The 14,838-nt window shown below is 39.4% G+C and overlaps 1 protein-coding gene across 3 annotated transcripts in view; it reads right to left on the bottom strand.

The window, feature by feature from the left end:
* Positions 1-14,392, bottom strand: part of GABRA4 (gamma-aminobutyric acid type A receptor subunit alpha4) — a 67,307-nt gene extending 52,915 nt beyond the window's left edge. For 2 of the 3 annotated variants that reach the window (XM_054723790.1, XM_054723795.1), the window contains exons 1-2: positions 14,364-14,392; positions 13,772-13,890 (exon numbers count right to left, since the gene is read on the bottom strand). In XM_054723790.1, the coding sequence (XP_054579765.1) occupies positions 13,772-13,890; positions 14,364-14,392 (148 nt within the window). Of the gene's footprint in view, positions 1-13,771; positions 13,891-14,295 lie in introns of all 3 variants that reach the window. The other variant, XM_008140275.3, reaches the window with a different exon arrangement.
* Between the last annotated feature and the right edge of the window lie 446 nt (positions 14,393-14,838).

Raw genomic sequence — 14,838 nt, 5'->3', positions numbered from 1 at the left:
TGATAGGGATCAAATGAAACTGCTCATATGAGACTATGAACACAGAGAGTCTTTCACAGAAGTATTTATTAAGTAGTAGCTTCTCTTCGCTTCTGATAATGGCCACCCTGAGATTCTTTCCTAGGCCTAAAGAAGACTGGTGCAGGAACAAATACTAGTATATGGGTGTGTTTGGCATCTTGACAATGGGCTGACACAGACTGTAGACAAAGGAAAATTGCCACAATCTGGATTTAGCATGATGTGTAAAACCAAGAATTCTGGAATTCAAATTTGAGTCTAACACTTTTAAATTGTTTGATTTTGCCCAAGCCATGTATCCTCGGAGGTAAAGGTTTTAATAACTGAAATAACATATGTAAATCACTTGTTCCTGTCTCTAGAACATAATGTGTTCAATAACAATAGTAGTTATTAGTATATATAATATAGCTTTTTATTACTAACAAAGATAAAAATTGTCTTCTTGAACGTCATTTCCTTAAAAGATGATTTATAATACTCTATGACCTGGGGCTATGTACTCCATACTGAAAAAACAACATCTGTTATCAAAATAGACTATTCCCCTTGGATACTGGTTGGGTGAATAAATTTATTCCAAAAATGACAAAGAGAAGTTGGTATAGCTTAATGCCCTAGGTCTAAAGTTATCCTCATAAAAATGAATCAGAATATTTCTTCCTGTTTAGGATGAAGACTGAGCCATAGAAAGAAAAATAGTTTGAAGGAAAATGAGAAAATTCTTTCCTGAATAAGTATCCTAAAAAAAATACATCCTTTGGAAGTACAGTCAGAGAAAAGGCATAGATCAAGCTGATCTGTCATGAGTTTTCATTTTTTTAAAATAACACCTTTGGAAAACAGAGAAAGTATGAGAAGTTAGTTGAATTGTTATTTGAATGAGCAATTTGAAACTACAAAAAGATAGTGGTAATAACTCATTAAAGCCAAACTGTTCCAGGAAGAGATAGGTATCCAGGAAGCGGGTAACATGTGTTGAACCTTAGAAGATGGAGATTTCACTCAAAGTGGTTCAAGGGTGGGAGTTCCTTAAGGACAATTACTAAAGTATTAAAAGCACCGTTTTGCACTGTAAGTCTGCACAAGGAGAGATAAGTTACTTAGAACAATTCAAGTTGAGTATGTTGGGACAACTAGACTGTTTGACAAGATTCTTGAAAAAAATCAAAAGTTACTTTGAAGATCAACTTAGGGCAGTGGTTCCCAAACTTTTACTGGATCAGAATCCCCTGGAAGCCTTGTGAAAACACAGATTGCTGATTCAATGGGACTAAGGCGGGGCCTATTTGCAATTCTAACAGGTTCCTAGGTGATGATGTTCATTTTACTCCAGTTTACAGGCAGTGTGCATCTGTTGTTTTAGATAGTATGGGTCCTGGAAAATATGTACAGGGTAGGTATTCTATGGGAGTGGGGGAAGTATAGGAGAGGGAGGAATTAAGCCAATGACATTTTTCCTTATAAATTTATTTCAAGGTGTGTGGGTTTATGCTAATTCTACTTGAAGCATAATGATTCTATGATATTAATGGATAGTTTCAAAGATTACATAATATATCACTTTTTACTGATTCTTGAAATGGTTTTGCATTCAGAATTTCAACCTTGGTATTTCTGACATTAACTCAGCATTTGCTTTATCTGGCATTCAAAATCTTTGAGATTGAGTGAGGTCCTAAAAACATATGATGGGTAAAGGAGGTGTCATTGAGACGCTTATTCAATAAACATTTTTTTTGAGTGAGCATTTGCTGTGTGCCAGGTCCCATGCTGGGCCCTGGTGCTGACTGTGCTACATGAGACTAATGAGTTCCCTGCCTCATGGAGTGAACATGTTATTGGAGGAGTCAGAGTAAAATAAAGAAATAAATTCAGTGGAAGAATACTGTCATTCAAAAGGGGAACAAATGAGGCTGGTAATTGTGTGAGAGACTGGGAGGGCCACTCTTGATTTCTTAGCCACTCTTCCAGCATAAACCATTGAAAGAGCTGAAATGATTGCATTCCAAGCACACAGAACTCTAGGGGAAAAGCTCAGAGGCAGAAAATACCTTAGTGTGTTTAGGGACTAGGAAAAGGCCAATGGAACTGGAGCAAAGCAAGTGAAGAAGAGAATGAGAAGAAATAAAAGCCACAGAGACAGAGCAAATACCAGGGTGAGTGGACAGAGACCTACCCCTGAGCCCATATTCTGAAAGTGGCATCTTTTAAACAACATATTTATAATATATGTTATAGTAACAGTTCTTAAAACTACACGGAAAATACTTGTAGAAATTGCAGTGACTGATGGGAGACACATAAAGAGGTTGTTGTGGGCTAAACTATGGTCCTCCCAAATTTATATTAAAGTCCTAACCCCCAGTACCTCAGAATGTGACCATATTTGGAGTTAGGGAATTCAATTAAAATAAGGTCAGTAGGATGGGCCCTAATCTAATGTGACTTGCATCCTTATAAAACGAGGAGACTAGAACACAGGAACACACAAAAGAAAGACCATGTGAAGACACAGAGGCAAGATAGCTATCTATAAGCAAAAGGTGGAGGACTCAAAAGAAACCAACCCTGCTAACACCTTGATCTTGGACATCGAGCCTCCAGAACTGTGAAAAAATACTTGCTATTGTTTAAGCTACTCAGTTTGTGGTACTTTGTTATGGCAGACTGAGCAAATAAGTACAGAGGTTCATCATTTTCCCCATGTTTTTCCCCAAGTGTTCTCCCTCTCATAGGTAGCCCAGCTCTGTCTCTGGGTACAGGTTGTGATAAGAAGCTTGATTTGTATCCTTTTATCATCAAGGATTCAAAGTAAGGAAATTTTATGATCTCAATTGTATCTTTTACAAAATCACTCAGGCAGTTATATGGACAACAAAGTTTAGGGAGGCAAGAGTATGAGAGCCTTATAAGAGGCTGTCATCCTAGTTCTGCTGAGGAATGATCGTGCCCTGGACTAGAGATATAACCAAGAGGATGGGGAGTGGGGCATGTTATGTGTGGAACTGCTCACAGTGAATGGGTTTTCTCCAAAGGACAATAAAAGATATATAATAATTCTATGAATTGAAGGCTTACTATGTATAAGGCAAGAGACAAGGCTCTTCCCATATGCTATTTCATTTAATCTTCTCGCCAACCCCCAAAGATGATATTATCATGAGAATTTTATGGATATGGAAACTGAGCTAAGGGAGATTAAATATTCTATGCCAGAGTCAGAATTATAACTCCCTTGTATTGATCTCCATAGTATGTTTTAGCTTCACTACACTAATTACATCATTAAATAATTAATCAGTAATTAATTATGTTATATAATTTTATATCTAGTATGTAACTGCCATGCCTACATTTCCAGTTTTATTTCTGAGTAGCTTCTGAACTGTGTTCCTGCAGCTCTTTCTATGCCTTTGCTCAGCTTGAGTCTCTCTTTCTCCCATTAACAGCAAAGACAAAATCTTAAGCCTCCTTGAAGTCCCCAACTGTCCTAGTGCTTTGCACATACTAGATGCTGAGTGACTATGTGTTTGATTGTGTTCCTAATACCATCCCAGTAGTGACGTAAAAACTTCCCCAAAGGAAAAATTACTGAGATTCATTTGTTACATCAGTTAAGCTAAAAATATTTCCCGATAAAAACAGGAACTGCATCTTATTTATATTTGTTTCCACTCCCAGAACTAATCCCAGGCCTTAGATGTAATAGGTTTCCAATAAATCAGTTCTCAGGGAATAATGGTAGCTATGCAATTAAGAATGATTCTTAGAGACGCTTCCGCTAACAGTACTGTTTAGGATGCTCAAATCAACCTTACTAAGAGCATAATGACATAAAAACCAGATAATTTTGGCTTGGTAGGACTTCTCGTAATTTTATATGCATTTGTATAACATCAAAGATATGTTCTATTTTAAAAATTCTACTTCTTTAGGAAATGTTTTTTAATCCCAAAATATGGTGAGTAGTCTGTAAGGCAAATAAAGTGACTTTGAGCAGTCTTTGAAAGAGCCAAAGCTACAATATCAAATTCAGGGAAATACTCTGGTATTATTAATGGATCTAACTTGCTTGGAAGGTAGGAAGGCAATTAACAATGTTATCAGATGATTTTCCAGTGTTAATTATGTTAGCTATGTAGACCTGGCCAAAGGATATCACTATTTAGTTTCTCTTCCAATAACAGTGTCCAATTTGCTGTCACGCCAGGAGAAAGACCTAGCCTTTTGGTGCTGTTGAAACTAGTCAATATTTGTTCTCCACATGGCCTCCCCATGTATGCACTGGAGGAGACATTTCTGGTTTTTCAGCCATCCACACCTATGCATCAAGGTTTCTCTTACTAAACACTATTGATGCATCTCCAAAAAACAAGAAACTTAAAAGTATTTAAGAAGTACAGCAACAACAATAAGGAATCTTGAGTGAAATATTTCTTTACAATCTCTAATTTTGCTCATCATTTAGAAAACAGAAATACTAGCCTTCCTGCATATTAAACAAGCAAAAGATATCAGTTGATATCATAGAAAAAGCAGAAAACTATAGAATTTTACTGAGGTAACATTAAAGGTTAGTGTTGCCTATATCCCTGTGATCCTTCTAACAGTACAGGTCAACTTTTTAAATAAAGAAATTAAATAAATATGAAAAACATTTTTAAAGAACAGTAAGATATGGGCAAAGATGAAATGCAATTCACAGATGGAGAACTATTGTAGGCAAAAAAGATTTGAAAAGCTGTTCAACCACATTAAAAATAAAAAAAGTTGAAATCATTTCAAAACAAAATACCATTTCAAGGATTCTATGGAGATTTTACATAAATTTATATATGTGGAGAGCTGAAGGATTTGTGGATCCTGAATCTCATATTCACTGTAAATGGGAGTTTACATTTGTAAAACTATCACAGAAAACAGTTTGGCATTATCTCATCAAGTTGAACTCCCACTTATACTAAGATCCACAAAAATCCATTCCTGAATATATATGCAAAAAAAAAAAAACCCCAAATTTTTGTACATTTAAAGCAGGAAATTTAGGCCAGAACATTCACAGCAATACAATCTTGGAAACAAGCAAAATGCCTCTTGCCAACAGAGCAGATGAATAAACTAGGTCCTTTGCAATGGGAATATCACACAGCAGTCAAAATGATCGATTGATCTATGGCAGTATAACTGAAAAAAGCATCAAAGGATTATATATCATGTTCAAAACAATTACATTTTTGAAATTTAATTTATTAAAAACTAAAGTTGAGCTAAAACAATATTCAAAGAAAAGCTATGAATAATTTTTGAAAGGACTCAGGATGGTGATTACTTTGGGTGGAGAAGACAGGAAGATAGGATGAGGGAAACCACATACCAGAATAAAAGTTGATTCCAAGGTTGTGCAGTTTGATGATTTAACTGGTATGTTTATTATATAATGGTAAATGAATGAATAGATGGATGGGTGAATAAAAAAAAAGGCTATGTGTGACCAATAATGAGAATCTGTCATGAACTGATGATTAGTCATCAAAATCCAATTCTGTGCACTAAAGTCTTTTTAAAATAAATACATTAAAAAGGCCTAGAGAATGATAAACAAATGTAAAATTATGTATTTTCTTTTCATCTAAAAGAAAACTAACAACCAAGTGAAGTATTATCTAAACACCCACCAAGTTACTAATAACCTATATTTAGATTTTACAATGCCTATTTCAGGAAACAAAAGCAGTTTGCATATCCTTTCCCTTAAAAAAAAAAAGCAAATATATAATAGCACCATATATCTTCTTTTGTTATACTGAGATCATAAGAATGTAAATTATGTTCTGGGTTCTATAGTCTCTTGTCTTCTCAAGGGCATCATTCTTTCAGTTATCCCTTCCATCCAATCTAATATTAAATTATCCTTGAACAGATTATTCCAGTAGTACACAAACATAATACAATATTTCTAATCTTAATAAAAAGGCAACTTGCCCTCTTCGCTTTCACTTGTAAGCTCCTGGGAATAACAAACCCCAAATAAAAAACTATATTCATTGCCTCTAATTCTTCCCTTTCTATTCACGCCATCATCAATTGTAATTTGGTTTTCATGCTCAGGATCCATTAAAATTCTTTTTGTCAGTATTATTCATTTTTCCCTATTGATAGTAACTATTCCCACAAACTTAAACAAATAATCTTATTTCTCCCATTTTTAAAAAGGCTCTTTTGATTCTATTTCTCCTTCCATTTACAATCCAGTTTTTCTGCTCCCCTGTACAAATGCCCAAAGAAAAACCTCCCATTCTCTTGAACCCATCCAGAATTGCATACCCATCACATCACCAAAGCTGAGCTTGTCCAAATTACTAAAGTTATAAATATTGCTAAATCTAGTGGTCAATTCTATGTTGTCTTTCTTAATCTATCAAGAGGATTAGATATAATCGATCAATTCTGCCTCCTCTTTGAAAAAAGAATTTTAACTTACATCCAGTATATACACTCTCTTTGCACGGTTTTCCTTCTACCTCAAAGACCACTCCTTCTTGGTCTTCCTGGGACATAAATTCCTTCTCTTTTCCCACCTCCTAACATTGTAGATTTCAGAGATCAAATATGTGGACCTCCTTTCTATCACCCTTTAACTCCTTTATAATCCCGTTAGTGTTATGGCTTTAAATTCCATATATATTGTCATACCCATCATCCCTGCATTCCAGGCTCATCTCCACTTAATATCTAATAGGAATCCCAAACTTAACATATCCACATGCAAATTATTCATCTGCATCCTCAGTTTGCTTCTGCCACAGTCTTGGCAACTCCATTTTTCTAAATGTTCAGTTCAAAAACTTTGGAGTCAGAGTTGATACCTCCCTTTTTCTCACATCCTACATTCTAGTTGACATTAGTAGACTAAGACTTTAAAATACAACCAGAAACCAGCCATTCCTTACAACCTTACAAACTTCTCTGCCACCAACTTGGTCAAAATGCCCATCATCTCTTGCCTAATTTATTGTGAAAACCTCTCTTCATTTGCCTTGGATCCTGACCCCTGATTGTTCTCAATCCAGCAACCAAGGTGAGCCTTAGAAAATTCTCCTGGGGGCCCTGGCTGGGTAGCTCATTTAGGTAGAGCATCATCTCTATATGCCAAGGTGGTGGGTTTAATCCCCGCTCAGGGCACATACAAGAATCAACCAACGAATGCATAAAGAAGTGGAACATGACATTGATGTTTCTCTCTTTCTCTCTCTTCCTTCCTCTCTCTCTCAAACCAATCAATAAAAATAATAGTAAAATAAAATTAGCCTGGAGTCTTTCCCCCTGCCGGAATCCCTCCAATCACTGACAAGACTCAAAGAAAAGTTCTTACCAGCCTGCAAGTCTTTATGTAACATCATCCTATGTCACACTGGCCCCTTCTCACTCCTGCAGCCACAATGACTTCCACGCCTTCGGTGTTTGCACCTAGAGTTTCTTCTAACCAAAAAACTCCACCCAAATGTGGCTTTATGCCCTTACCTACTTCGTATCATTGTTCAAATGTCACCTTCTCATTTAAGTATTCCCTAACGACTATAGTTAAACCTGCAACCTCCTCACTTGCTTTATATTACCTTAAAGCAGTTGCCAACCTGACATATTCTATATTTTATTTATGTTGCTTAGTTTCTAGAATTCCAGCTCATGAGGGCAGAAAATTGCACCCCCTTCGCTCTCTAATGTATCACACCAGTGCCATCCTAGAACAGTGCCTGGCACATATTATAAGACTAATGAATATTTGATGAAAAGTTAATAAAATAAAATGTCTCCATGTATCCAGGCCTACGTTTACTTAATATCTTAGAGAAATTTGAGAGGTGTATCATCCCTCCTTCTTAATATATTCGATTCCCTTGAATTATATAACTTCATACACTTCTAGTGCCTTTATCATCTTCTACTCTTTTTTGATCTCCTTTGGTAACTCTACATACATTTTCTACATTTCCTCAATTGTTAATGTTCCTCAAGGCTTGGTCCTGGGCTCTTTTTCTGCTGTTTTCTATGTTCTCACCGAGATATCTATTCTTACAGCATTATACGCTGATGACTCGCATGTATTTCCAGACAAAACCCTTCTCTGATATCCAGACAAGTACAACCACCAGGATGTTACATATGTAACCTAAATTTAACATGTACAAATATCAACTCTTGATTTTACCCCCACACTTATTGTTTCTCCCCCAGTCCTTCCCAGTTTAAATAACACCATTCTTTGCCCAATTTCTCAAAATAAAATTCTAGGAGTTATTTTGATTTCTCTCTCTCTTTTTTTTTTTAAACACTCATTTGCAATCCAGATCCATTCTTTGTTGAATTATACTTCCAAAATATACCTCACTTTTATCCACTTATACCCTTTTTTACTACACCTACTATCTTATTCTAAGCCACCATTAACTTAATGGAGAGAACTAAAAAAAGAGCTTCATTTGTCACCCTGCTTCCAATGTTGTCCCATTTCTTCATCTAAGCCTTTATTCTGTAGCCAGAGATGTCACATTACAATCTAAGTCATGGGATGTTATTACCTTCAATATTAACCAAAAACTCCAATGGCTTCCAAGTTCACTAAAAGAATAATCTAAGCTCCTTCAAGAGGATACTTAAGGTCTTGCCTGATATGGCTGTAGCATACCACTCCAAGCTAGTCCTGTGAGATTCTTCCTCCTGCTTTCTGGCTAAAGCACACTGAATTCCTTTCACTATCTAAATCACACTAATTTCATAGAATCCTTGGGATCTTTCGCATTTTCTGTTGTTGTTTTTTTGTTTGGTTGCTTTTCTGCATGAAAACAACCTTTGCTCACCCTTTCCAAGTCTGGCACCCTTGGGTCTCAGCTTAAAAGACTTCCCTGACCACCGTATCCAAAATAGGTCCCTCACCCTATTTATCCTCTATTCTTAGCTTGCTATTGAATTGTCCTATAGCATCATCATTATTTTTGTTGTTGTTTTTTTCTCTGTTATTTTCATCCCTCTACACCACTTAGCTATTAATTTCACCAGGGCTTGTGTCTGATTCAAAATTATATCTTCACATCCTAACATTACTCCTGAAACATAGTAGTCTCTAAATATCTACTGGTTGAATGAATGAATGAATGGATGGATGAATGAATGAATGAATATGGCAAATCAGAAGAGAATGAAGCTGTACTTTTCTGCTGCTTTGTGGATATGAAGAGTTCTTTTCATCTATATATTTTTTAAAAATATTTTTCTGTTGACAGAAAATTAATAAAGCTAGCTAATTGAATATAAACAAAAATATATTTAATTTTTAAGTTGGGATATAGATTCTTTGAAAACATTGTAAGGCCATTTTCATTTATGTGGAAAATTATTCAAAATATACCTAAGTGTATATATACACTTTGCCATGTTGGCTTTTTCATTTTAAAATGTTATTAAAGCTTTAAAATGAAAGTTTTCATTTCATTCCTTTGGGGGAAATGTAGTTTTGCTTATTTTAATGACCTACTTAGATAGTAACAAAAAGAAGTGTTAATGAAAATCTGACTCTTGGTAAACAGAAGGATTTAAGAAAGACTTAGAAATGGAAGAAGCAATACAGCAGCAGCCTGATTAAGGTTTTAAAGACTGGGGTGTGGGTTGTGGTCTTGTCCTCTACTAGTTCAAGGGCTCTTGGGCAATTCATTGAAACTTTTCTCCAGCCCCCTTTGTAACAGAAATGATGCCTGTCCTGTTTATTTTGTTGTGTTATTGTGATAATCTTATTTAATATTATTATATGAAAATGTTTTCAAAACTGTAGAGGACTCCATGAATGTGAAATCCTATTATGCTAGTGAGCACCCTTGCAAAACTGACCCTAATGCTCCCCTCTTATTTCAGAGAGGTTGAGAAAGATGTTCTAAGGCAATTATACTATATCAGGCCCGGTGCATGAAAATTGTGCACTGGGGGGGGGGGGAGTCCCTCAGCCCGGCCTGCACCCTCTCGCCATCCGGGACCCCTCAGGGGATGTCTGCCTTCTGGCTTAGCGGATGTCGCGGGAGCCTCTCCTGCTGAGCATGGCAGATGTTGCGGGAGCCTCTCCTGCCTCTGCAGCAGCACTGGGACCCCTCAGGGGATGTCCGCCTGCTGGCTTAGGCCCAGTTGTGAGCCCTGCTTCTGGCTGAGCGACGATCCCCCTGTGGGAGCGCACTGACCACCAGGCGGCAGCTTCTGCGTTGAGCATCTGCCCCCTTGTGGTCAGTGCGCGTCATAGCTACTGGTCGTTCCACCTTTCTGTCTATTTGCATATTAGCCTTTTATTATATAGGATAAGCATTTATTATTTCAAATCATGTACACCAAAAGGCTGAGATGAAGAAAAATTTGTGTAAGCCTTCCATAAGTGGGAAATGGCTAAGGGCTGGCTTCCTGAACTATCTCCTGATGGTCAGGACCCTAGCTATGCATCTGTCAGAAGACTTACAACAGTGTTGAAAGTGGATAATGGCACAGGGGGATGCTTATCTAGCTCCTCTGTGGAAGGGTTTGCTTGGATGCCACTTCTAAGCAGGTAGAAGCTACTTCGGGATGCTAGCAGACTGATTTGTCAGAGATTGAAAAAACTTCACCCCATCAGAAGTCCTAATCTAGCTTTTCACACCATGCCTCCTTCCTTCTCTTCTCACCTTTCCCCCTTTTCTTCTCCAATTGGAGAATGTGGGAAACCAGGGAGAGGAGATCCTGGAGGGATGAAAAGAAGAGAACTATTTCAGTTCCTTTTAGTTCCCCCATTGCAAGCTGTGCTGCTGAGTTAAAAATATGTAATTTAGTTTCTAAATCTATTTCAACCCTTGCCTGGCCTACTGAGCAATCACAAACCATCCGATTTCAATTCAGATCTTTGCTTTTAGCTTTACTTGAAATGGAACACAGCTAAGTTGTATAAACAGATATAAAGTCAATGCTCCACAAAGAGCAAAGGTAGGATTAAAGGAACCAGGATGTGGATCCACATTTATAGCATACCGGCCAAAGCCTGAATTGTTTTCATTTTATTTTTAAAATGCCAAACTTTCCACAAAGTATAAAATGTCAAAGAAGGGATCACACTTGTGGCTTCCAAGAAGTCTATTATTTTCAGTGAATTCTATTTCATTTACAACATCCTGTAAACAGGTTACACATTTTCTGCAGGTGAGAATTACTATTCCTTTGTCACATTTGGCATACTACGCATTTACAGAGAATGACCCACTTCTAAAAAATGAATCACATTTACCACAAATATTTATAAGCAGAGCCAAAAAAATTGTGCTAGAGTAAATTTTTACTGATTAATCAACTGCTAACACTTGAAGTAAGGTGAATTCCACCCCTTCCCATAAAACTATAAAAAGTACTTCCAGGTGGGTAAAGCAGATGACTTGGCAGTGACAAGTAAGATGACTAATAATGCCTCTGAGATATTTCAGCAGCACTGCAGCTAACCAAAACCCAGCAATGGCCTACGTAGACTGATTTTCACTCATGTTATTGTCCGTATAATATTATGGGAGAGGGTAGTTGGTAAAAAGGACCTATCTACAGTGGATCCCTTCTTCCTTTTCAATTAGAACTTGTATCATAACCAACTGGGCAAATATTATTTTAGCTCTCAACATCTAATAATAAAACCGTAGTTTCAATTACAAATTTTCATGTTAATTTATGTTCAGGTACATCTATTCTTTAATGAATATTTAAGCAACATGTGATTTAATACTCCTGCTTTTTCTCCCCTTTACTTGAAACGTCAAATTTAAAACCTTTATGAGCAGACAAGTCCTCTTTTATTGGTATCATATAGATTTAAATGCTATCACATTACCTGAAACATTCCCCACAAAATTATTTTGGATCTAAAGTGTTAATTCCCCAGTCACTTATGAAAGACTGTGCACTGACAAATGATTCGCTTTGGTAAGAAAGCCTCTTTTCAGATTTGCTTAAAGGCCATCGCAGTGCTGAGCAGCCTACCCCTGGAGAAGCAATGTGAAAAGGACCAGGAGAATCTTTCATCCTCCTCATTCATATTTACCACTGTCAACACATAAAGGTTGAATGAATAGCCTCAATGGCTCCCCATAACCTTCTCATGAAATCCAGAAAAGAGTGGTTTGGATCAGAAGACCTGACCCTACTCCACTCTATCATTATTAATATGCTGCGTTCCTGTATAAATGTCTTTGTCAAGCAAGAAGAACAATAGGACTCCAAAGATTCATCCAGTTCTACTTTATCCAATTCTATTTTTTTTTCTCTCCAACAGGTCTTTGTAACCTGGGACCACACTCCTTCTATACCACATCTAATTCTGTACTCTTTCACAGGAATGTTCTGCTCCCTGTTACTCTCTCCATTTCCCCATCATCTTATCTCCTACACATCCTCCACAGGAAGCTGAAATTCCTCCAAGCTGCTAATACATATTATGTGATCCTCGTTACACAGCATGTGATATCCTCCCAAGCTGCATGGGTTTGTCTTTTAAATACACAACCTGAACTGGGTTCACATTTGCCACTTGCTAAATGTAAACTTGGACCACCTACTGAACTCCCAAGCCTCAATTTCTTCATCTGTAAAATGGGAATAGTAATAGCTTTCGCTCACAGTTGTTGTGAGGGTTGAACAGTAATGCCTATGAAATATATGTGAAAGTTTAAATAAATACCTACAATATTAGTTGTCATTATTGTTATTACTGCTACTACTAGAATGTAAGCTCCCTTAAGGAAAAGTCTGTATCTTCAACTCATTTCCTGAGAAGTATCAAGCGCAGTGTGATGGAAAAAAAACAGGGACTTGTTGGTCAGAAGACCTGGGCCTACACTTCTGATGAAGTCCGAAGTCTTCTCAGAACTGGTCTGAGAGGGAGTTTGAAGTTAAGAATTGTTACCTTGAGATTTCTGTGAACCTTGTACCTAGCACAGTGCCTGCCACATAGATCCTTATTACGTAAGCGAAGGGAATTGTAAATATGAAGGAGAGCAACAGTATTGTTATGGATGCACCTCTATTCGACCTTTTATAAATATTTATTGAAGAAATAAAACGGAAACACCTCTGACTGCAAAGTCTTAGGAGAGAAGCAAATGGCCCCTCCCCAAAGGAATAAAAAATGCATCCCACTGTAGAAGAGAAAAGGACCAGGTTCTCCAGCAGAGCAGGCAGCCTCCTGCCCCAGATTCCTGTCCTAGGTAGAACAAGGCCGAGGTTTTGGCAGGGGGACTGACACCACGTGGGAATACAAGGGGCATGGGATCAGCTGTTTGGAATGCAACCTGCTCTGAGACAAATGGCCAGGTCCAGGGGAACCCCACGCTCAGGGCACAAGGCAGCGGGGCAGCTGAGCCCCAAGTTCCCATTTTTTACTTTTCCCCTCCAACCTCCCCCTCCCAGCAGTCATGTACCGTGAGGTAATTAGTGTGGGGGAGAAGCAAAGCTTCCGAGGGGGCAGGGGCGTGGGAAAGCTTCCGTGTGTTTGGGGGCGGCCTCCCCGTCAGAGGTCTTCTCAAGAGAGGAGAGGGAGGGAGAGGTGTAAGGGGGCAGGGTGGGATGGAGAGGAAGAGAAATAGATTGATGTTGCCATGTTACACGCGAGGCATACCTAATGATAGTCCCCACAGACAGACAGACAGACAGGCAGACCGAGAGAGGGACAGACAGGGCACACTTGAGCGTTTGAAATCGTTCATACCCCCAAATCCAGGACGCAGCCTGTTGTCGTAACCATCCAGTAAACTGTCCAGGATGCGGGTAAAATTTTCCGGGCACAATTTCTCCTCCTTTGGGTTCTGTTCTGGGGATTCGTTTACACTGCGGATGCAAACATAAAAATAAAATAATAAAAATAAAAAACGGGGGCGGAGGGGGTTATTTTAAGAACCACAGAACAGGTGGGTAACAGGTTTATCTCCCATGGAAAGAGTCGCTCGCCCCAAGCTAAAGCAGGCAACGCTGACGGATCATGGAGAGAGAGGGTCAGGAAGACGCACCGCGCGCACAGGAACCTCAGCACCCCCACTCTTCCTTTGCACCCGGTGGCCCTCCGGCTCTCCGCGTCTACGCAGTCACAGAAAAGCCTGGCTCTGGCTCCAGACTTTGCAGCGGAGGCAGGAGGAGGGTCCGGTTTGCCCTGCGAGGGGCAGCCGGCCGGAGAGGTCCGGGAGCAGGCCACATCGCCACCTTCCACCTCGCCCCCCAGGACCCCCGGGAACTCACCAAGCCTCCAGGCACAGGATGTGCAGGAGGGCGAAACTGACTCCGAAGGACGTCGCGATCGCGGGTACCTTCTTGGCAGAAACCATCTTTGCAACATGCCATACTTTAAGCCTGATCACGGTTCCAGGCTCTCCGGGTGCCCAGGGCAGGGTGCGAGGCGAGGGCAGAGCTCTGCTCGGCGTGCGCACACTCCTCGCGCTCACACTGGCCCGCGCTCGGCCCCCTCCTTCCCTCGCGGAGCTCCCACTGTGGACCGAGAGCGATGTATACCGCTCCGCACCCTTTCGTGCCCGCACCCCCGAAGCTCCCGGGTTGGTCGTGCTTCGCTCGGGCCGGAAAGCTGAGCAAGTTCTTCCCGACCTTTAACTCTGGGGCGCAGGGCCAGGGTCTCCCGCCTCGAGGAGGGGCGGACGCGCCCCCACCCCAAGCGCATCCCTGCCCACTGGACTGCTTAGCTTGCACTTCTCCCTCCCGGTCCCCCTCTCTGCCGCTGGGATTTGGATCCAACCGAGGAAGCTCCTCCCTCCTAAGGTTGTTGGGGAC

Source organism: Eptesicus fuscus, chromosome 2 (assembly GCF_027574615.1).
Source record: "Eptesicus fuscus isolate TK198812 chromosome 2, DD_ASM_mEF_20220401, whole genome shotgun sequence".
NCBI lineage: Eukaryota > Metazoa > Chordata > Mammalia > Chiroptera > Vespertilionidae > Eptesicus > Eptesicus fuscus.
This window is presented reverse-complemented; position numbering and strand designations above follow the sequence as displayed.